At 42.9% G+C, this 24,401-nt stretch overlaps 1 protein-coding gene across 2 annotated transcripts; it reads right to left on the reverse strand.

Moving 5' to 3' along the window:
* C7H11orf54 (chromosome 7 C11orf54 homolog) lies at positions 1-24,383 on the reverse strand. 2 transcript variants are annotated; one of them, XR_004945490.1, is made up of 10 exons: positions 24,255-24,383; positions 18,453-18,602; positions 13,579-13,677; positions 9,649-9,722; positions 9,374-9,475; positions 7,195-7,371; positions 5,915-6,064; positions 2,970-3,086; positions 508-834; positions 1-207 (listed from the first exon to the last, which is right to left on the reverse strand). XR_004945490.1 is itself a non-coding variant. In XM_036194171.1 (9 exons), the coding sequence occupies exons 2-9, from the start codon at positions 18,505-18,507 to the stop codon at positions 661-663; spliced, it is 948 nt and encodes a 315-aa protein (XP_036050064.1). In that variant the 5' UTR covers positions 18,508-18,602; positions 24,255-24,383; the 3' UTR covers positions 1-660. The 2 variants fall into 2 exon arrangements, 1 of the variants encoding a protein (XP_036050064.1); XM_036194171.1 differs by having other exon boundaries at positions 1-834.
* Positions 24,384-24,401: the final 18 nt, after the last annotated feature.

Genomic DNA, 24,401 nt, shown 5'->3' on the forward strand with positions numbered 1-24,401 from the left:
CAATATTAAACATGACTTTATTCAGTTCTGCCTCAAAATCGTGTTTATTTAAAAATAATTTGGGGATTCATACTCACAAGTCATGTGCACTACAAAATAGAGAATCAGAACACTTATTTGTATCTTATTTCTAAGGAGTTCTTAGACCCACACCTTGTTGACATTATCAAGGTTGGAGAGTTGATTTCTGGCTAATGATCCCAGGTTCTGTAACACAGAGCAGCAAGAATTTTTCCAATCATCATCACCACACATTAACCACCATCACACAGTAATGTATCATTCTTTTGAAATGTAGTCACATTGGGAAGAGGAACAAACAGGTCTCTGGATTCCCATCCATCCTCCACCATCCTGCTAAATCTATGTTGGGGTCCTTGGCATAAGGTTTAAGGAGAAGGAATCTCCTTCACAAGAAAGATGCAAAATAATATGGGTATCATGTATCCATATCCTTGCATTTCAAATGCCATAAAAATAGTGTTTATGTAATGAAATGACTCTTACTGTTTTTCTTCTGTGCTGGAGATTAAGCTGGGGATTTGCTTGCTATGGAAGCACTCTCTTCAGAGCCTCTAGTGGATTTTCGAATTAGTATCAGCTCCCGAGTTAGTGATTTAACCTTAGCTAATCATTTCTTCTAAGCAAGCATCAACTGCTTTAATCTCTCCCAAATGCATGGGTCTCTTTGGGCTGATCAATGCGATAGAGGAATTGTGCAGGCGAGAAGTAGCCAAGATACTCCACTGTGTCTGGGGTAGTATCATAGTGGTAATGTCCACCTTCTCCGTGATGACTGAAGAAATGAGTGTGCTCCAGCCTCAAATCGAGCCCCTAGGACAATGGACAGTCTGTTAGTATGGATTCAAACTATTTTGATTACAATGTATTTAAGGGAAGGAGAAGCCTTTTGCTTTTTTTTTTTTTTTTTTTTTTTTTTCCCAGACAGGATTTCTCTGTGTAGTTTTGGTGCCTGTTCTGGATCTCTGTAGACCAGGCTGGCCTCCAGCTCACAGAGATCTGCCTGCCTCCTGAGTGCTGGGATTAAAGGAGTGGGCCTCCACTGCCCTGCTACCTTTTGTTACTTTTAAAAAGTTTTTTAACATCACATTTTGTTCTTTGAGACAGGAACTTACTACATGGCTAAGACTAGATTTGAACTCCCAATCTTCTGACCTGTATCTCCTGAATGACAGATCTTAGGCCTCTTATCACTAAACCTGCAATTAAATGTTTTGTAGTGCTGGTGCTTGAATCCAGGGCCTCATGTATGCCAGGTGAGGGCTCTATCACTGAGTTCCATCTTCCAGCTGACTAGTGTTTAAGGAAGCAATGGAGTCACATGATAAGACACTCCAAGAGGGTAGTCAGCACAGTCACGGAGATGTAACTTCCTTCTTTCTTCCCTTCCTTTCCTCAAGGCAGCAGCCATGAGCACCTTCCTGTATGTCCTTCTGGGGAGACTCTTAGCATTTTTATCCAAACTGTAGCTTTCTGTGACTGTTCTGCATACTGCTTATTTAATAATCAACACCACAGGGGACTGGGGAGATGCCTCAGCAGTTAAGAGCACTGGCTGCTCTTCCAGAGGACCCAGGTGCAATTCTCAGCACCCATGTGGCAGCTGTAACCATCTGTAACTCCAGTTCCAGGGAATCTGACACCCTCTTATGGCCTCCAGGGTCAACAGGCACACACATGGTACATAGACACACATGTCAGCAAAACATCCACACACACAAAAGTAACAACATTTAGTTTCTTTCTTCACAAATTACAATATAGCTGAAGACAGTTTAAATGCTTCGGCTCCATTGATACCTATATGGCATTCTGCTCAGGACTGACTCTGTCAACAGCCACATTTACAGTATTTCTACTACTACAAGATGTTGTCACTGGTAATCTGTTAACTGATCATTTCACAGTCTTGTAAAGATAAAATCTTAGATACTGTCACTGGCTCCAAAGGCCTACCCATCACTATTTTGGCAGACACTTTCTTTGAATTAGCTAATAGCACCTATTTCTAGCCTGTAGCATTAGAATATGATGAACTCCAAATACAATGGTAAGAGATCCAAATCTTGTGCTTTATTATTATTTATTGGTTTTTTGAGACAAGGACCCACTAAGTAGCCCGAGCTGGCCTGGACCTCACAGAGAACCTAGGGAGTGCTGGGATTAAAGGCATGTTCCACCACGCCCAGCTCTTTTATTATTTAATAGAACAACTTCTGTGTAATTTACAAAGCCTGTTCTTTTACTTTACTGAAGGTAAAATCTGCTCTGCCTAACACTCAGTGAGTGTAGAAAGCCATGTATCCCCTCATCTTTCAGAACAGTTCCCATAAGCTGGGCATGGTGATACATGCCTGTAATTTCAGCACTGAGAAGGCAGATGCAGGCAAGAGGTCATCCTTGCCTACATAAGGAGTTGGTGGTGGCCTGGACTGATGCATGAGGTCAAGAAATTAAAAAAAGAAATCATGTGTGTTGGCACATGCCTTTAATTCCAGCACTTGAGAACCAGAGGCATGTGGCCTGGTCTACAAAGTGAGTTCTAGGATGGCTAGGGCTGTGTAGAGAGACCCTGTCTCAAACAAACAAACAAACAAACAAACAAACAAAAAACCCCAAACCACTACCACCCCCACAAAACATACAAGGCTATCCTCATGCTTAAATAACAAAATCCATATTTGGCTGGCAAGATGGTCCAGCTGGCAAAGTGCTTGCTGCCCAGGCAGACAAGCCGAGTCTGATCTGTGTACTCAGTGGTAGAAGGGAAGTGACTCTCACAAGGTGTTCTCCACACATGTGCTGTAGCATGTGGTGTGCAAGTGTGCACGAACACACACACACACACACACACACACACACACACACACACACACAGAGTAAATATTTTAAAAATGAGTATGCCACCAAGCATTATAACTGAGTATAAAAGGCAGATGAAGACTCACCGGGTCTTTGGACACAAAAACTGGCAGACAGACCAAAGGAGCCGTCATCTCAAAGAAATGCAGCCACTTACTGACTGCTTCGTCTGAGGTCAATGGGCAAGAAGAAAACTCTGCTGGCTGAAAAAAAAAGTTAAACAGGAAAACACCCCACTATTAAATGAGAATTAAAGACATTTAAAATATGACCTCACTGTAAATTTTATACATCTCACTGAATGGTTTTGGCATTAATTACATACCCCAGTTTAATCAATCTGTACAAACTAAGACTAATTCCTCAGTCAATGAAGGAGTGAGGCAATTACTATCTGCTTTTACTTTTCATAGACTTTCAGTCTCTCTGCTGTATGTTTTCCATTTGATGTGTAATTTTAATTTCATTTAATTTTTTTGTGATAAATGGGGACCTGTTAATACTTATGCCAAGTACTGTGCCCCTAAGCCATAGGCCCAGCCCCTCCCCATTCTAAACTATGTTTCTGCTGTAGTTCTGGAGACTGAGACCATCAGCACTTGATCACAGAGCTACTTGGCTTTCCCTTTCCAATCCTTCCACCCCAGTCTTTTGTTTTTTCTCCAGTGCTAGGGATCAAACCCAGGGCCTTGCACATGCTAGTCAAAGCCTCTCCGCCGAGCCCCAGCCCCAGTTCTTGTGAGTCTGATCTGTACCCCGTAACTGCTGCCAGGAATAGCAAGTGGTAGAGAGAGAAACAAGGCCCTGCAAGTTGGTAGAGGCATTAAAGAGAATAAAATACTTTTCAATAAGCTTAAAAAAGGAGGTGAGAGGACATATATAGGAAACTATAAAAATTGCTGGAAGCAATGAGAGTGAGGCCAGCAATTTGCTTCAGCATGTCAAAGTCCTTGCAACCTGAATTTGACCCCTCAAATGCACAATGGGAGAAAAACTCCAACTTTCTATTAAAAAAAAGATTATTAATGTATGTGTGCATGATGGGTGTGTGTGTCACAGTGCCAATGTGGAAGTCAGAGGACTACAGAGTCTATCTAAGTGGGATTTGGGCATTAAACTTTATCTCCAGGCCTCGAGAGCAGGCAACTCTCAGCCTGAGGACAGACTTCTGAAAATGGTCCTCTGACCTCCACACGTGTGCCCCTGCATTCACACAAACACCACACACAATAATAAAAGCACAGAGAAGTTAGGATGGGAAAATGTGCTGTGTTTAGGGAAGACAGAGATGACTGGAGATCGAGATGTTGGTACTCATGAAGACTGTCTGAGGACTTGGTCAGTGTTGAGGGTGTCTTACCAGCACCGCAGTCCCTGCCTCCTGGGTGTAAGACCTTGGCTTCTATCCCTAGGACCCCACCCCCACCCAGTAACAAGACTCATCACTGTGGGGATGAGGCTCAGTGGTAAAGTGACTGTGAGGCCCTGGGTTTGATCATCAGCACGGCAAAGGGCAAAGCAGAGAAAGTCAACATAACTGCTATTTAGATGCTGGTCTCACTATGTATCTCTGGCTGGCCTGGGACTCACAGAGGTCTGCCTGCCTCTGTTCCCAAGTCCTGGATTAAAGACATGCACCACCATACCAAGCTGCTATTTAAATCTTAATGATTTCTTTCTTTCTTTTTTTCTTTTTTTTTTGGGGGGGGGGGGCGTTGAGACAGGGTTTCTCTGTAGCTTTGCTCCTTTCCTGGAACTCTCTTTGTAGACCAGGCTGGCCTCGAACTCACAGAGATCCGGCTGCCTCTGCCTCCCAAGTGCTGGGATTAAAGGCGTGTGCCACCACTGCCTGGCTCTTTCTTTCTTTCTAAGTGGGCAAATCCACTTAAACTTTCTATGAAATACTAGTGAAATTTTAAAAACAATTCTGTAAAAGAAGTGAGAAGTTTTCACTTCTTAGTTAGCATGATTGACAGGTGACAGCCAAACAGCCAGGATGTTCTCCCTGCTCCTTCCCACTGCTATGATAAACCACAATCAACGGCCTCAGTAGGAAGGGGTCATTTCACCTTACAGCTTCCAGTCCATCATGAAGGACGTCGGGGCAGGCACTGAAGCCCAGACCACAGAGGAGTGCTGCTTACTGGCTCCACGGCTTGCTAGGCCTTATTTTTTATACCACCCTGCCCATAGTAAGCTGGGCCCTCCCATATCAAGCATTAATTGAGAAAATACCCCACAGACTTGCTCACAGGCCAATCAAATGGAGGCACTTCCTCAGCCGAGGTTCTCCCCATGTCAAAACTAACCAGAACACATCTAGACCAATGCAGCAGAGGAGAGAGGCCAGAAACAAAGCCTTGCATGGAGTGGGAACAAATGATTTCTTTCCTTTTTAAAAAGGTATTTTTATTTTTATGTGTTTTCATGTTTTGCCTGCATGTATGTGTGTGCACCATGTGCATGCCTGGTGCCCGTGGAGCCCAAAGAAGGCATCAGATCCCCTAGAACTGGAGTTAATGAAGGTTATGAGCCACTATGTGGGGGATGGAAACTGAACCCAGGTCCTCAGCAAGTGCTCTTAACCACTAAGTCATTTCTCCTGCATGGGTGAGTGATGTTTCAACAAGAGTGTCAGGCACCAGTCAAAGGGAAAACCGGACACACACATGCAGAGGGGTGAAGCTTATGTGATCTCTGCACCATATATAAGCTACCTTCAATGGAGCAAAGACAGACTGTCAGAGCTAAAATTTACAGAAATGAACAAAAAACCACAGGGGAACATTCCTGTGACCCCAGGGTTGATGATGGTTTGTTGGGCCATGTGAAAATTAAAAACTTTTACCATGAATGGTATATATCTGTAATCCTAGCACTTAGGAGGCCGAGGCAAAAGACTTGTTAATCCAAAGTCAATGCAGTCTCTAAGTAAGTCTGAGGCTAGCCTGAAGTATTCAGCAGGACTCTGCCCCTCATCCCCACACACTGTGAACAGCTGCCGCGGCTATGCAGGCCGCAGAGCCCTTACCATGATGTGGGCCTTGACTTTCCCCTTCTGCACGACGAAGGTGCCTCCCATCCCCACAGCCTTGTCTCCATAGTGCTTTTCCAGAGTCTGCCTCATGCAAGTCACGAAGTTGAGTTGTCCTGTTCTTCTCTTGGCTTGTACCTTGATGACCTGCAGAGGGTGAAATGACGGACAGAACCTCACCAACTGTCAATTCTATGTCGATAACTACCTAACTGTACCATTATAAAACTTACTGCTGGGCTGGGGGTGTAGCTCAGTGGTAGAGCACTTGCCTAGCAAGAGCAAGGCCCTGGGTTCAATCCTCAGCTCAAAAAAAAAAAAAAAAAAAAGAAAAAGAAACTTACTGCCACCACGGAAATAGTTTTGTCTGCTCAGCACACAGATTAGAATTGAGGTGTCTCAGTCCTTGTCTTAATTAAACCTCTCTCTCTCTCTCTCTCTCTCTCTCTCACACACACACACCACACACACGCACACGCACACACCAGCTATGTGTGACTCCAATAATCTTATTCATGAGTCCTTGAGCTGAGTCCTACACTGAACTCTGGAGACCAAGATGGGGAAAGTCTGAGAATTACCAGGCTTAATGGGATTCATCTCTGGTAATAGGGGCTCATGACATGTTTACAAGGTCTTACTTCCTGTAAAATTCTGGGCAAGGTCCCTCTACGTTCTTGGGTACTTTTAGATCTCTATTTCATTTCTCAAGTAGCCGAAGTGGCTCTTCTTTCAAGATCTAAGTTCTCACAGAGGCTAATACTGAGATGAAGCAGGTACTCCTTCTCCTTTTCTTGTTTTAGCTACCACCACTTCTGGCACAATTCCGGTTATTCCGGAATAAACAAATGCTTATTTACTACCCGTAAGTAGGCACAATCTTATTGTTCCATGCAAATGACAACACCCTAGATCAGTATCTTGTTATCTTCTACTCAGAAAAGTGTCCTGTTTACTAAGCAATATTCTTCTTTTTTGTTTGTTTGTTTGTTTGTTTTGAGCTGAGGATCGAACCCAGGGCCTTGTGCTTGCTAGGCAAACACTCTACCACTAAGCTAAATCCCCAACCCATTCCTAAGTAATATTCTTAACTTTGGCTTTAAAAAAGATTTTGTCTTTCCCTGTACTGTTCTGAATAATTAATTAATTAATATAATATTATTTAATTATATAAAAGCTTTGGCATTGGCACATCTGATTTTCTTCGGAGAACTATAAAAGCTCAAATTTTTAGCTGAGAAGACATAAAGAATGCATGCTGTAATGGGCATAATCACCTTGCCAGGTTGGCCCTCACTGGCAAAAAGATTAGCCAGCAGTGCGCATCCAAAGTCATGGTATTTTTGGCTGTATTTCTCCAGCAGGCACTTCCCATCTGTAGGGTTAATTTGGGCAAAGTAACTTCCGTTCACAGGACGGTTGTGTTCACTTGCTGTCTGAACAACTGGCATGAACTGGAAATAAAAAAGTCAATTTTAGTGTGTTAACGAATAAAACATTTTCTCTCAGACTTTAAGAAATGTTATCGCAGGTCTCTTTCCCAACATGTCCCCACACTTTTGTGATGTTGGTCTCTGCTCATGCTAGGACAGGGCTCTCCCACTGGCCTCCACTCCCTGCCCTTATTTCAAACTGTAATCCAACAACAACATGGCCACTCCTCAGCGTCACTTCAGGGACAGACTAGCCCTCTGTGGGAGTTACTGGGTGGGGAGGAGCTGGCTCCCCCTCTCCCTGCTCTCTGCTGCCCAGCTGCAGCAGGTGAGCAGCTTTGGTACACCATGTCTTCCTCACTGTGCTGTTCTATCTCCCCAAAGGGCTGGAGCACTGGGGAAAATCAGCGAGGAACACAAACTTCTGAAAGCACTAACCAAAAATGTGTCCTTTGAATCACCTACTGCCATGATCTTGTCACAAATATCTTATAAAATGGTTTTTGAAATTTTCTTTTAGTCATTTATTTTATGTGTCTAAGTGTTTTGCCTGCATATGTGTGTGGTAGACATGGTGCTCACAGAGGCCAGAAGGCAGCACTGGATCCCTGGAACTGGACTTACAGACAGTTCTGAGCTGCCATGTGGGGGCTGGGAACTGAACTGAAGAGTAGCCACTTACCCTGAAGCCACTTCTCCATCCCCAGTTTTATAAAATGTTTACAACATTTCTTTTTGAAGACAACTCTTGCTGTGTGTCCTAGTAACTTGCTATGAGGCCTAAGCTGGCGTGGAACTCACAAACTCAGATACACTCATCTTGCCTCAGTTCTGGTACTTCTGTGCCTATCGCAACACCTGACAAAATGTCTTCTTAATTAACTAATTAATTAATGAATTGTATTTTGAGATAGGGTCCTATTCTGTGGTCCTGGCTGCCTATGTAGACCAGGCTGACCTCACATGTATAGTACTTCTGCTCAGCCTCTCAAATCTTAGGCTTAAAAGCATGAGCCATGACGTTTAGCTCAAAATGTCTAATCACAGATTTTAACCTTTTTTTTCAATCTTGATCACTGGGAAAATTATATCTTCTGTGATTTTTGAACATTTGCTCTATCTGATGAGGTTAAAAGAAAGTGGCAGTCTGGTCTCATCACCATGAGATGTAAATCAACAGTGGTATCTTACTATCATATGGCATATGTAGTAATACTGTATTTAGTATAAATGGCACATATTAACACGCCACATATAGTATGCATGATACACACTAGTACTAGCCATTAACTTTTGTAAATAGCCATTGATTGGTTCACTCTGATAGTTTCTTAATGTTTGGTTTTTAACATGGAATTATCCCCATCATTTCTTTTTTAACTCAAAGCTGCTTTTATATGGCAACAAGGATTTGCAGAGAAGTGAGGGATCCTAATATATGTAAGAATAAATAAAAATCTCTAGGTGTGCAGTAGTCATGGCAATCCCTGAAATGGACAGGCAGGGAAGAAGGAGGATTGTGAATTTGAGGCCAGTCTGGACTCCATAGCCCGATTCTGCCTGAAAAAACAAGGACACACTCAATACACATGCATACACACACAATATACACAATACATACCACACACACACACACACACACACACACACACACACACACACACACACACACCCCTACCTTTTGGGCTTAACCTGTTCCCTAAAAAATTGGAAAGTGAAGATAGGCACGTCCTTAGCATTGGATCAGTAGACTGTCCGTCCACTTGCCCAAATCTGGAGTCACCAACTACTTACAATTCACTCAACAAGAGGGTGGTTTCATTTTTTTTCTTTGAAACAGGCTCTCCCACTGTAACCCAGACTGGCTTGGAATTCACTATGTAGCCTTGAACTTTCACAATCCTCCTGCCTCAGCCTCTTAAGTGCTAGAACTACATGTAGGCACCACCACTCCCAGATAAAAGTCGATTTTGACAGGTCATTGAATAACCAGATGTCAGATAACAATACTATACACACTGACCTCAGAATTGAACCCAAGTGTCTGAAATGGACCTGCCCCTGCTCCAAGGATAAAAGCTCCAGGCAATTTTATTTCCTTTGCAATCTCATTTAGATCATAAACCTATAAAAAGGAAAAAGTTACTGAAGCTGTAATATAACGATTTCCTGATTTGCATTTTACAGCAGTCCCCTGCTTCCTCGCCCGCCTGCAACACTCATCAGTGGTCGCAGTGACAAACAGGAGTCCACCCAGTTCCTATAGTCTGTGCATACAAAGAATAAAAGCATACTTACTTTTTTTTTGTTTACAAGAGGCATTAAGTAAGGCACACCTCCTACTTCTGCAATTCTAGTTTGCCCACAGATGCCTAAAAAACACAAGCCATCTTAAAAGCAGGCAAACATAGCATTCAAGTATAAGATTCCAGAAGCCACTGACTTATCAGGAACAGATGTAAGAGGATCCCAGGGTTGGAACTAACAGGGATGAGAAGGTACAAGTGGTCCCTTCTTGGTCCTGCTTCAACTGCCGCCGGCAAAAATCGTCACAGAGCATGGCTTGGCTGGTGGCATACCGACCCCTGGTTATTGAGAGGACAGGGGCCAACTTGCGGGTAGAGTTTCTAGAATTCATCTGCCTAGTAATCCCTAAGAAATCTTCCCCCACCAAGGGCATTTCCATTTCAAAAATGTATTCTTTCTTTTGGCATAATTTTTTTTGTTTTTTGTTTTTTGAGACAGGGTTTCTCTGTGTAGCTTTGCGCCTTTCCTGGAGCTCGCTTGGTAGCCCAGGCTGGCCTTGAACTCACAGAGATCTGCCTGGCTCGGCCTCCTGAGTAACTCTTTTTGTAAGTTGTTTATACAAATAACCACTATGATAGAAAACCTTTGGATGCTAGGAAGTTTCTATGTGTGTATGTCTGTAGTTGTGTAGGTATTTTGTTGTTTTGTGCAAGGGACTGAACCAGGGCTAAAAACATACCCTACCATTAAGTTGTCCCCTACCCAGGGTCTCTACTTAGATTTAAAAATGCATGTGATTTAGCCAGGCGGTGGTGGCGCATGCCTTTAATCTCAGCACTCGGGAGGCAGAGCCAGGCAGCTCTCTGTGAGTTCGAGGCCAGCCTGGGCTACCAAGTGAGTTCCAGGAAAGGTGCAAAGCTACACAGAGAAATCCTGTCTCAAAAAACCAAAAAAATACATACATACATACATACATACATACATATATATATATGTATATATATATATATTTATTGACTGTATGTGTATGTATCTGATCGTATTGTATGTGTGTATAGTATATGTTTATGTGCACATACTGCACATGTACGTCACAAGTAGAAGCCAGAGAAGGATGTTGGGTGACCTGCTCTATCACTCTCTACCTTTTTCCTTGAGAGTCTTTCACTGAACTTGGAGCAATCTCCAGCAACCTTCTGCATCTGCCCCAGAGTGCTGGGGTCAGTCAGGTACACACGGCTACTTCAGGTTCTTATGTGGGTGCTGGGATCCGAACTCATGCTTGAGCAGCAAGAGCCATTACTCACTGAGCCATCTCTCCAGCCCCTCTACTTACTTTTTTTTCTTTATTACATTTATTTATTTTGTATGTGTGTAATGTGGAGGTCAGAGAACAACTTGTGGGCATCTTCCCCTTCCACCATGTGGATTCTGGGGTTCAGTCAGTCCATCAGGTTTGGCAGCAATGGCTTTTACTGTTGAACCACCTTGCCAGCCCCTCTATCTACATTTTTAGTAATTATTATAACAATTTGGGAGAAGGCACTGTTTTAAAGCAGAGTAGAAATTAATTATTTTTTACTTGAGAAATCTTGCAAGGATTTCTACTGCTTTTTTTTTTTTTTTTTTTTTTTTGGTGCCAGAGCTGAGGATCGAACCCAAGGCCTTGCTACCACTGAGCTAAATCCCCAAACCGTCCCCCCCCCTTTTTTTTTTTTTGAAAGAGATTTATTTATTATGTATACAACATTCTGCCTACATGTATGCCTGCTCACCAGGAGAGGGCACCAGATCTCATTACAGATGGTTGTGAGCTATCATGTGGTTGCTGGGAATTGAACCTCTGGAAGAGCAGTCAGTGTTCTTAACCTCTGAGCCATCTCTCCAGCGCCCCCCCCCCCCCTGTTATATAGAGGAGAGATGCAAGGTCTTACAGGTGCCTTCTGTGTTTGGGGAGGAGCAGAAATTATCCACAGATTGTGCATTGAGTGATAGAGATGGTGATGGCTGGAGGAGGAACTCCTGCAGGGCTCTTGGCTATCCAGGGAACAAGTGAGAAGGGAGCCATAGGCAGAGCTGTGCTCTACACAACTGAAAACTCCTAGAGAGCTAGTTGAGACAAATTTCAAAGGTGCTAGATCCTGGTTAAAATGACAAGATTAGATGAAAAACTCAGGAAGATTATACAAAAGAGGTGGAGGCAGGGGGAAAGATCCTGGGAAGAACATCCTAAAGAGTCTGCTAGACAGAGAAAGGCAGCTGGAGAAACAAATTACTCTTGAAAATGAAATCAGAAACCACAGGTGATTATACGGGAGAGGAAAAATGGGCGATTTTGTTTGTTTGTTCACAAGGTTTCACTGGGGCTAGAGAGATGGCTCCGCAGTCAGGAACATGGGTATTCCTCTAGACCGGGGTTCAGTTCCCAGCACCCACCACCATCTCCTGTCTGTAACTGGAGTCTCAGAGGATCTGATGTCCTCTTCTGGCCTCCACAGGCACCAGGCATGCACAAGGTGCAGTCATACCTGCAGACAAAGCGCTACTACACATAAAATAACCGTTTCTGAGATGGTTTCTAATGGTTTCGGGTGTTGAGAGAGACTGCCATCTGGTCTACTTGCAATCAAAGACTGTTCAAACTGACGACTCCCCTCAACATGAAACTGAACTTTCCTATTTAATGTCTTTAAGGCTGTGGTAAATTATGGGGCTTAGTCCAGGTAATGGGATTCACAGACACAAGGGAGAGGCAGGACTAGTGGCTAAGAATTCCATGCAGATTACTTTTTAACCAAGTATGTCAATTAACATAATAAAAGAAACAGAAAAATGCACCAATCTTTTTTTTTTTTTTAAAGATTTATTTATTTATTATGTATACAGAAGAGGGCGCCAGATCTCATTATAGATGGCTGTGAGACACCATGTGGGTGCTGGGAACTGAACTCAGGACCTCTGGAAGAGCAGTCGGTGCTCTTAACCTCTGAGCCATCTCTCCAGCCCCACACCAATCTTTAATTCCTCATCACCAGAGGGTATACCGAAGGGTTAGACTTTTGAAACACACCTGCCTTTGGTCTTGACCAGGGCCTGTCCTGGGTCTACTGAGCCTCTCTCACAGTCCACTTGGAATGCTGCTGCCAAGGCACATCTACTCTAGTCTGTCACACTGAGACTATTTTACTCAACCAATAGTCATTTCTTTCCCTTCTCACTTCAAACTCGACAAATTTCTTGAAGAGGTCTAAGAATTTAATAGATGAATCAAATATAAGTCCTAAAAAGAGGCTTATTTAATTTTAAATTGTGTGTATGATGTGTGTATGTGTGGGCATATGTGCTCAGGAATGCAGACTCCTTCGGAGTCTAGAAGAGGGCCTTGGATCCCCTGGAGCTGGAGTAACAGGCAGCTGAGAACCACCTGATGTGGGTGCTGGGAACCAAACAAGTCCTCGAAAAGAGCAAAGCGCTTTTAACTGCTCAGCCATCTCTCCAGCTCCCAAATATAGGCTTGAGTAAATAATACAACCAAAAAGTAAAGGAAGTTTTGTTGTTAAGATTATTATGAATACAATGTTCTGTATGCATGTATGCCTGCCTGCCAGAAGAGGGCACCAGATCTCATTATAGATAAGAATTGAATGTGGGTGCTGGAAATTGAACTCAGGACCCCCGGAAGATCAGCCAATGCTCTTAACCTCTGAGCCATCTCTCCAGCACCCCAAAATAAGCTTTCATAAGTCACTAGAAAAGTTAAGAACAAAATTCCTGTGCTCTCAAATTTTAGCCTACTGAGTATGTTACATAACCAAATGTTCATCAAGGATTATGAACACACAATGAAATCTGGCCCACAGAAACTAAGCCAAATTGAGCCTGAAAGTTGTAACAACAGCCTTTATTCATAGAGGAAAATAATACTGGCTTCTGAAAAAGAGTATGGTTGGAAACTGAAACCATTTTTTTAAGACTACGCACCTTTTACAGGAAAGGTAAATGGCTCCTTTGTTAAATCTGGGCAGTCAACCACGGAAACCTGGACATCAGCAAAGTTGTCCTTCAGCCCCTTCTGCAAAACTAATAAAAAACAAGCAAAGGAGTTATTTAGCATTGGGCAAAATTTGGCCACCATATACTAAGTCTTCCCTCAAACTTAGACCACTATAAAAAAGAGGGATGGGTCAGGGTGGTGGCACATGCCTTTTATCCCAGCATTTGGGAGGCAGAGACAGGTGGATCTCTGTGAGTCCAAGGCCAGCCTGGTCTACAGAGTGAGTTCCCTGGATAGCCAGGGCTATTCAAAGAAAGTCTGTTATGAAAAACTAAAAAAAAAAAAAAAAAAAAAAGGAGGGATGGTCCCAGGACTTCAGTGCAAAGCAGTCTACCATTGACCTGCACCACCAACTGAGGAATGGTCTTACTCATGAATAAAATTAGACTTTGACATGATCAGAAGATATAATGTACTCTATGACACATAAATACCAATAATTACTAACCTTGGTGTGAGGGTTTACATAAGAATGGCCCCCATAGGCTCATATATTTGAATGCTTAGTTACCATGAAGTAGAACTTTCTGAGAAGGATTAGAAGGTGTGGCCTTATTGGAGGAGGTTTGTCACTGGGAGTGGGCTTTGCTGTTTCCAAAGCCCTTGTCAGGCCTAGTTTCTTTCTCTCTCTTCCTGCAGCCTTGGGTCAGGATGCAAAGCTCTCAGCTTCTGCGCCAGCACCATGCCGGTCTACTTCCCTCTATGGTGATCATGGACTAATCCTCTAAAACTGTAAGCAAGCCCCAGCTAAATTCTCTTTATAGGAGCTACCATGGTACCTGGGTAAGCCTTGGGCCCATCCCTCTTTTCTATGATGTGAAGGATGGTTTGTCATATCTTGTCATGGTGTCTCTTCACAGCAACAGAGCAGTGACTAAGACGTGCAGAAAGGGAGCAGATGGTACCCAAGTAAGGGCTAGCTTCTCTTGAGGAGGGGTTTTCAAAAAACCCAATGAAGCCGGGCGGTGGTGGCACACACCTGTAATCCCAGCACTTTGGAGGCAGAGACAAGTGGATCTCTGTGAGTTCGAGGCCAGCCTGGTCTACAAAGCGAGTTCCAGGACAGCCTCAAAAGCTACAGAGAAACCCTGTCTCGAAAAACAAAACAAAATAAAACACAAGGAAAAAAAAAAACCCAATGAAAGCAATTTCAAGCCACATATTTTGTGGAGGTTACAGACAAGTATTGCTGGATATTTGATCACACTGTGAACCCTGAGATTGCGTTATTTAAACAAAAATCAACCATAGGTCAAGAGGTGGAGCAAGGAGCCAGTTGACACGAAGTAATCATAGAGAGTGAAGGCAAGTCAGGAGGTCAGAAAGAGAGAGAGAGGGACACAGGAAGTAGAAGGGAGGGACAACTGGTTGGAGGAGTTTTTGTTTCAGACAGGATAGGAGAAAAGTCTTTTTCTAAGACGACAGCAGAGGAGGAAGGTCAACTGGCTGCTTTCTCTGCCTCTCTGAGCTAGCAGATTTTCACCCCAGCATCTGGCTCCTAAGTCTTTCTTGGTAAAATAAAAAGACAGAGATTTAGAACAACATTTGCTTCCCTATGTGGATATACATGCTGAATATATATTTTGACTTGAATGGCAGTTATGTAGTTAGGGTTTTATTTCTGTGCAGAGACATCATGACCACGGCAACTCTTATAAAGGAAAATATTTAATTGGGGCTAGCTTACAGTTCAGAAGTTTAGTCTATTATCATCATGGCAGCACGCAGGCAGACATGGTGCTGGAGGAGCTGAGAGTTCTACATATATAATAATATACAGGCACCAGGCCGAGAACTGGCTTGAGCTTCTGAGACCTCAAAGCCCACCCCAATACTGACACACTTCCTCCAGCAAGGCCACACCTAATAGTACCATTCCCTATGGGCCAAGCATTCAAATACATCTATGGGGCCATATTTGTTCAAACCAGCACACATATGTGTGGTGCTCACATTCTGGAAGCACTATACTTTATTGTAGGTGCATTATGCCATAATGCAAATGTAGAAAAACACAGTGTCACATTCCAGAACTTTATTCTTTAAGAACTTTATTTTATTTTACTTGGTTTTTTGAAACAGAAGTCTCACTATGTAGCCCTGGCTGTTCTGGAACTTATTACATAGACTAGGCTGGCCTCAAACACAGAGAGAGATCTTTCTGACCCTGTTCAAGAGACATTTTCATAATAATTTATAAAAGTGCATCCAATAACCTGGTATCCCATAGCTCCTTACCAGAGAAGAATGATACTTGTGAAAATCAGAATCTGATACCAATTAAGTGAGTGACAGCTTTGTGTTATGGAATATTATTATTATTATTTTGGTTTTTTGAGACAGGGTTTCTCTGTGTAGCTTTGGTGCCTTTCCTGGAACTTACTTGGTAGCCCAGGCTGGCCTCGAACTTGCAGAGATCTGCCTGCCTCTGCCTCCCAAGTACTGGGATTAAAGGTGTGTGCTACCACTGCCTGGCTTTGGAATATTATTGTAAGATGTGTTACATTTGTTTATGCTGTGGAACATTTGTTTAATCATGCAAAGGTGTGCTGCATTCTTTCATGTTGCATTTGTCTAACTCTGTGAAGCTGTGTTACTTTGCCTGTCTAAAACACCTGATGGTCTAGTAAAGAGCTGAATGGCCAACAACAGTGCAGGAGAAAGGATAGGTGGGGCTGGCAGGTATAGAGAATAAACAGAAGATCTAGGAACAAGTGAGATGAAGGAGTGAGAAAAGAAAGGGCCAGCCACACAGCCACACAGCCACACAGCCACACAGCCACACAGCCACACAGCCACACAGCCAGACATGGAATAAGAAGGAGAGAAAAGATATACAGAAATAGAGAAAGGTAAAAGCACAGAGGCAAAGGGTAGACAGGATAATTTAAGAAAAGCTGGCCAGAAGTAAACCATGATAAGGCCAGGCATTCATAAATAACAATAAGATTCCATGTGTATTTATTTGGGAGCTTGGTGGCAGGCCCCCCAAAAGAGCAAAGAGCCAAAAGAGTTAAAAAAAAAAAAAAGCCAACCAACAGCTACAGCTTTGCCAACAACAGGCTCTTCCATGGCATGCTACAGTGCAGATCAATTTAACAGAAATATATGTATTTTGTTTATTTATAGGACACACACGAACACATGCATGCACACATGCACATATGCACACCCATGCATGCTAAGGTGCATATAGAGATTAGGTGACACCTTGTGGAAGTTGGTTCTCTTCTTTCACTAGGTTGGTCCCAGGGATGGAATTCAGGTTGTCATACTTGTGCTACAAGCACCTTTACCCACTGGGCCATTTCATCAACCCTATGAGCCCATGATATATATATATATATGTTTTTCAAGACAGGGTCTCTCTGTAGCTTTGGAGGCTGTCCTGGAACTCGCTTTATAGACCAGGCTGGCCTCACAGAGATACACCTGCCTCTGCCTCCCAAGTGCTAGGATTTCAGGAGTGCACCACCACTGCCCGGCTCTGAGCAATATACTTTTAAGGATCAGAAAGATAGTATAAGAAAGCAATAAAAAAAGCAAAAATGTGGGTTGGGGATTTAGTTCAGTGGTAGAGCGCTTGCTTAGCAAATGCAAGGCCCTGGGTTCAATCCTCAGCTCCAAAAAAAAAAAAAAAAAAAAAAGCAAACTGCAGGTACATGTTTGAGTCAGTCTCTTCAAGAACAGTTAATTACCAGGCAGCACACTGTGAGAAGTATGGGATCGTTACAGAGACAGGAGTTACCACAGAATGGAACCTAACCACATCAAAGACAGGGCAGATCCTGAGAATCAAAGGTTTGAATGCACACCTTCTGGGCTTCATTTTGTGTATTCAATCATCTTTTTCCTTCTCTAGTTTAGATTGGGAGAACTTCCATAAATTCTTGTTTGAACAAGGTAAACAAATCACAAGAAATATCCACAGACAAATTTAAGTAAGTGAATTGACAATCAGTGAACAAGGAGGCAGGCAAAGTATATTTGGGACTATGAGCCATACTCAATAGTAGATTGTTCATTTATTTACCTATCTATTTATTTATTTGTAATGTGTGAGTGTTTTGCCTGCATGTGTGTCTGTGCACCACCTGGTGCCGAAGGCCAGCAGAGGGCACTGAATCCCCTAGAACTGACATTACAGACAATTGTGAGCTGCTATGGGAGTTCTGGGAACAGAACTCGGGACACTTGAGTTCAGCCAGTGCTCTTAACCACTGACCCATCTCTCCTGCTCCAGCAAACTATGTATTTAAAGAATACTGTTACTGTTAACATTACACAACTCTCTGCTAATTTGCATTGCACAAAGGGGGTAGCAACAAGATCACTATAAATGAGATATGATGGTTACTTCTAGGACAAATAAGCAGAGAAGGGACCACCACAAGGGTTGGGAACAAAAGGAATTTTGAATTTATCTATAATCATCATTTAAAACTCTGCATAATACATGTCAGTATGTAGAGAGGACCAGCTTTTAAGGTATTAGGTGCAGTTTTAGGTGATGCTAAGGATCTTGAAATTAAACAACTTCTATAAGATGGGCTAATAAGTATAAATGCTTATAACCTAGCATAAAAACTTACAAAAGTTGATTTATTTTTTGAGAGATAGAATTCTGGATTTTTAAAATTTAAAAATAATACCAAACAGATACTGAAACGGAAGTTCCTGTATCAAAAGTACCATTTCAATAAGATACACATAGGTAATTAGCTACATAGGGATCTCAGGGATCTTTTGGTTTTGATTCCTGGGACAGTCCTTAAAATCCTAAGGCTAACATCATTTTTACCTTCAGCAAGCTCCTCCAGACTTGGCACATGAAAAGAAAACTCAACACAAGCCATTTTCTTCCTTCTCAGCAAGGTTGCTCAAACACAGTGGCTGTTGGCTAACAATCACGAGAGTTCACAGGGCACCAGCACGAACAGTCCTGGGGGTTCTGGAAATGAGCATTAGAGTTCAGTTACTTGATGAAGGCAAAGGCCATCAGGGTTCTACATCCTCTGAGCTCACTTACGTAAGGAGGGCAAAGTGCCCCAAACACGGCGAGCACCATGTCCACTCCATGTGAGCAGGAGGCGAGCGACCTCTTCCCTACTCCTTCCCCTCTTCTTCCTTTTAGTCTGTTTGTCTATTTTCTCCCTCCCCCCTCCCCCTCCCCGCTTCTTGGGAATGTTGTATGTAGAACTCAGGGCCTCAGCTGAGTGCTATATCCCAGCCCAATACTGTATTTGAACCTCTTCTTCATTTCTATGTGTTCAGTTCTGAGATGGAGCCAGGGCCTCAGGCATGCCAGGAAAGCACTCTCCCACTGAGTGCTATACTCAGCTTGAACCTGGGCATTGCTAACAGAGGGTCTAAGAATGTGGTCTTGAAACAAAAGATATGTACTAAGGATTACAAACAAGTGGTTGAACTCTGTGTGTTCATGTGTGTAGGTATGCACAGTTTACAAGATTCTATACTGTTTTATCTCTAGAGAAAACATGATAGAGCATTTTTTCCTACTCTTTACTTGACATTTAAACTAAAAGTTAATTGTCTTAGACCTAATAAGTTGTTTTTAATACTACATTTATTTATGTGTGTGTGTGCACATCATAGCACACCTGTGGAGGTCACAGAACAACTTATAGGAGTTGGTTCTCTCTCCACCATGTAGATGTTGGGGGCGGAACTCAGACAGTCAATCTTGATGGTAAGTACCTTTACCCACCATGCCGTTTTGCTGGCCTGACTACCCTTATTATTATTTCTCAATGGAGAACAAATTTGACTCTAAAAGTAGATCTCAGTAACAACAAAATACCAAAAGCTGCATTATAAAAGAAAAACAGGATACCAGGAGTTTGTTTGATTTCTTCCCTGAAGCTACAAAATTATATTATAGGATATGTTGTAAAATTTCATTTGTTTACATTCAAATCATTCCTCTTATCTATCATTTTAATAAGAGACAATTTTAGTTACCAATTGAAATGGAAACCTATGGAATGAATTCTGAAAGTCAAATTTTTACTTTAATTTACAAATAAACATACTTACTTGGTAAATACTTTTGATGTTAAATTAATCTAATAACCTAGCCAATTATAATCTTATGTTTTAAAAAATACACAGAAGAGCACTTTACAGCAAATGGACACAAATATGCAAAGACCAGTATGCGCACACATGCACGGGCACACACACACACACACACACACACACACACAGAAATGGACACACAGACACAGACACACATACACACACACACAGTTCAGGAGTGTGAGGCTGACAAGCAGAGGGAGATGATCAGAGCTATTCAGGGAAAGAAAAGGAGAGGGTGAGGAGATGACTGCAAGGTCAATCACAGCCTAGGACAGTCAAATCATTGAGGGCATTTGGCCTCTCAGAGCACCATTGGAGTAGTCTTTTTTTTTTTTTTTTTTTTTTAAGATTTATTTATTATGTATACAGAAGAGGGCACCAGATCTCACTGCAGATGATTGTGGGCCACCATGTGGTTGCTGGGAATTGAACTCAGAACTTCTGGAAGAGCAGTCAGTGCTCTTAACCTCTGAGCCATCTCTCCAGCCCGGGAGTAGTCTTTAATATTTATTAATTAAATTAAAAATTAACTATGGAACACCTCCTTAATTTGAACTATGGGGTTTAAAAGTACTCACACAGCAAGAAAAAAGTGGGTCCCTCAGATCTCTTGTAGATTTCTTTTGTTTTTGTTTTTAGGAAGGGTATCCACACCCTGTCTGCATAATGGAACTCCTCCAATAAACCACAGAGCTCCTCCTGCCTGCCTCTGTGTTTCCAGTGCTAGGATTAAAAGTGAATTCACACCTAGTTTAAGAGGGAAGCTATTAGCGGGGGAGGGTTGGGGATTTAGCTCAGTGGTAGAGCGCTTGCCTAGCAAGCACAAGGTCCTGGGTTCGGTCCTCAGCTCTGGAAAAAAAAAAGAAAAAAAAAAAAAGAAGGAAGCTATGACCTGTGTGCTGGGAATGGAACTCAGTCCTGTTGGAAAGTGGTACACACTTTTAAGTGTGAAGCCATTTCTCTAGCCTAGAATCTCTTGAAATATTTTCCAGGTTCATAGGTCTCTTAGGCACTGGATTTTTAAAAAAATATTTCATTAACATATTTACTTATTTGTGTGTACATGTGTGTGCATACGTGCCACAGCACACATGTGGAGGTCAGAGGACAACTTGCAGGAGTTGGTTTTCTTTTTCCACTGTGTGGGTCCCAGGGACCGAACTCAGGTTATCAAGTTTGGTGAAAAACGCTTATAACTCCTAAGCCATCTTGCTGGTCTGCAATTTCTATTTTTGATCATACTTTCAGAACAAATATCGTCTATGAACATGCCATTGTGCATATTTAGCACCTGACATTTATAGTTATTTGTTTGAAGACATAGGATCCCTACAATGCCCTTGCAAATCATCCTCCTGCCTCAGCCTCCAAGGTAGTTTAAATAGGTGACATTTACTTTAGTACCTTACAAACATTAGGTTTTATTGCCCTTTAGTTATTTAACACATATATTCTTGTTTTTCAAATGAAGCCAAGTAACTATTGAAAATGGGCCCCAACTAGTATAATCATTCTTGAATTACTCTAAACATACTTTTCAGTGGAGTGATCTTTAATTGTTTAGAACTCAAACATCTTACTTTCTTTTGAAATACTTGAAGATTGGTACAGCATATACACATAGCTCTGATACTCTCCTTACCCAGGTGTTCCATGTAACTTATCACAGTCTGTGCTGGGTAACTAGCAGGATACTTCCTAATATAAGAACATACCAAAGTCTGCATGATGAACAGCATATTCACTCATTGTTGGTCATTTTTAGTTTCTTTTTGGTTGAGACAAGGTTCAGTATATGGCCCAGGCTAGTCTGGAGCAGTGTTCCTCCTGTTTGAGCCTCTTGAGTGATGGGCTTCTATGTGTGTGCCACCATACCTGGCCTTAATATAGTTCAGTATATATGGAGAAAAATGAAAGCACTTTCAATAATTATGCTCACAGGAGGAAGAAGAATTCAAATTAGATTCAAAGTTATCCCTAATTTTATACTCCTTACTTTCTTAAAAGTTTTATATTCCTACCAAAATGGAAACAGAAATCTAACCATGAGGAGCTTCAGCCTGAAGAACTGGTTTAGAAATGTAGAGTTCATGCAGGCTGACAGCAGGGGAGAACATGTGACAGTGTGTGTGTGGAGGGTCGGGTTGGAGTTAGGACCAAAAGGGAATGGTTTCCACTAAAGTCAGATGAAAGCAAATACTTACTCTCCTGACTGAAGTGGGGGTGTCAGTGGCTCAGAGACAGGTAGAGAAGGGTGAACAGGCGGGAAGCTAACACCACAGAGAGCAATGGGCCAACTGTGATGACCAAGCTGAGTGCCATGATGGAAGGCATATGTCACAAACTGTCACACCCTTTAAAGTCTCTCAAAATTCTCAAGTCCATGACAGACGTGCATTACACTTCTTATTGCACAGGAGAGGAAACAGGTCAGAAAGGACATAGAATTCACCCAGGATCAAACAGTTATTAAATACAGAAACAGAATTCAAAAGCAGATCCACACCAGGCATGGTGGTGCACATGTTTAGCAGAGGCAGAGGAAGGGGTGTCTGGCTTCACAGCTGTGCAAGTCATACAGTCAATCACACAGGACCCCATATGCATACAGATCTATATGTATCAAACTACACATACAGTTGTGGGTTTTGTTTTGTGTGTGGTGTGTGTGTGTGTGTGTGTGTGTGTGTGTGTGTGTGTGTGTGTGGTGCCAGGCACTGAACTCAGGGCATTGCATGCTAGGCAAGCTCCCTATAATCGAGCTATATCTCTAGGCCAACACCTTTACATTTGAGCTGTGTTTGAAAACTCACAGAAGAGTGAAGCATGCATGAGTAGGGCCAAGGTATGTCCTTCATCACACCTGGTCACCCATGGAATAAGGTGGGGGATTTTGTTTTGTTTTTTTTCGAGACAGTGCTTCTCTGTGTAAACCTTGCTGTCCTGGAACTCATTCTGTGGATCAGGCTGGCCTCGAACTCGAGACTGGCTTGCCTCTGCCTCTTGAGTGCTGGGGATAAAGGTGTGCACCGCCACCACCACCTGACCTAATAAGGTGTTTGTAATGTCCCATTAGAATTTAACCCTGGTAGACTTGCCATGTCTAGCACAGTAGGTGCTGCAGAATTCCAGGTTACAGGCAAAATGTGCAAGGATCAGGAAGTAAAAGGAAGGTGAGTGTGTTTTATACATGATTCCACAGCTACAGTAACAAATATGTAACTTGTATAAGTTATGAAGCAGAAATCCAAACTGCAGTGATTCTGTACCAGGGTCCGATGACTTTAGTAGGCCCTAAGATCTGAGGACAACTGACTCCATGATGGAAGTGCCATTCAGGCTGCAAAACTCAGCACATGGACAGCATCAACAGCCCAAACTGAAAGGCCTAATCCATCAAAGTCCATAGTTCTGGGACAGTCTCAAAATGTACTAACCTTGCTTTTTAGCTTCTATAGTTTTGCTTCTGGCTAACTGTCCATTTTAACTGAAGTATGTCATCCAGAATATGATTTTTGTGCTCAAAAGCTCACCCTGAGAAAGGCTCGGTGCTCCACTGGGATCCAGAGCACCCAGCTAATAAAGACTTTCTATTGGCTTATACCCATGTCTGAACAGTCTTCTCTGGTGACCACCCCACAACAATTCCACTCATTAAGTTCTTTTCTTTTTTCAAGACAGGGTTTGTCTGTGTAGCCCTGGCTGTCCCGGAATTCACTCCATAGACCAGGCTGGCCTCGACTCATAGAGATCTGCAAGCCTCAGTCTCCGGAGTGCTGGGATTAAAGGTGTGTGCCTCTCCCACATCCCCTGCTCATTAAGCTCTTATGCACTGGCAGTACACAACATAAAGAAGATGGTAAAGCTTCAGCTAGTAATTCTAATTTTTCTTTACTTAGTGTGGAAAAACATGTTTTTGAGTCAGGGTGTCACCATGTAGTCTAGGCTGGCCTGGCAACCCTCTTTGCTCTGATTTTCCCGTTCTAGGACTTGCCACGGTGCCCAGCTATCTGTCTCTTCCGTTTTTAACAGAATCCTGTATTTTGACTTTGCCCGGGTGCTTTCACAACACACGGGCTCTGAATATGACAGCTTGAGATACCTGTCTGGGAGCTCACAGCGATTGCACAGGCAGCTCCCAAGTAGACCTTACTGGCGTGTTCAATCGTAAAATGATAAGCGCTGGCAAAGGGTAAGCAGCTCTGTTGGCTTGCTTACCATACAATACAGAGACGCAGCATGGACAGCAGCTCTGGGCTTCTGTCCAGAGCATGCAGCATGGAAAATAATTCAAACCAGCTCAGTATTGAAAAGTAAGTACTGTAAGTGTTAAAACCAACCCCAGCTAAACTGTTCAGTCAGCTCAGGATTTGAAGGAGGCAGCTCATCCTGCTGGGAGCTAACTCCTGGATGGTGGGGTGCCCAGAGCACCCGGCACCCTTCGTCTGAGGGGGAACTCGGCCCGCTGGAGGCTCGACCCCCACAACATACGGAGTCTCACCTGACGCGCTGTGCCTTCGCCCTTGCAGGAATGCCTTCTTTCCACTCAGGAGCACAGGTTCAATGTCCTGCCTATCTCTTCCCGCAGCTCAAGGTCTAGAGAAGAGCCGGGGACCGCCCCTCCCGGAGGCCTGCCCACCACGTAGCC

Source organism: Onychomys torridus, chromosome 7, assembly GCF_903995425.1.
Source record: "Onychomys torridus chromosome 7, mOncTor1.1, whole genome shotgun sequence".
NCBI classification, from domain to species: Eukaryota; Metazoa; Chordata; class Mammalia; order Rodentia; family Cricetidae; genus Onychomys; species Onychomys torridus.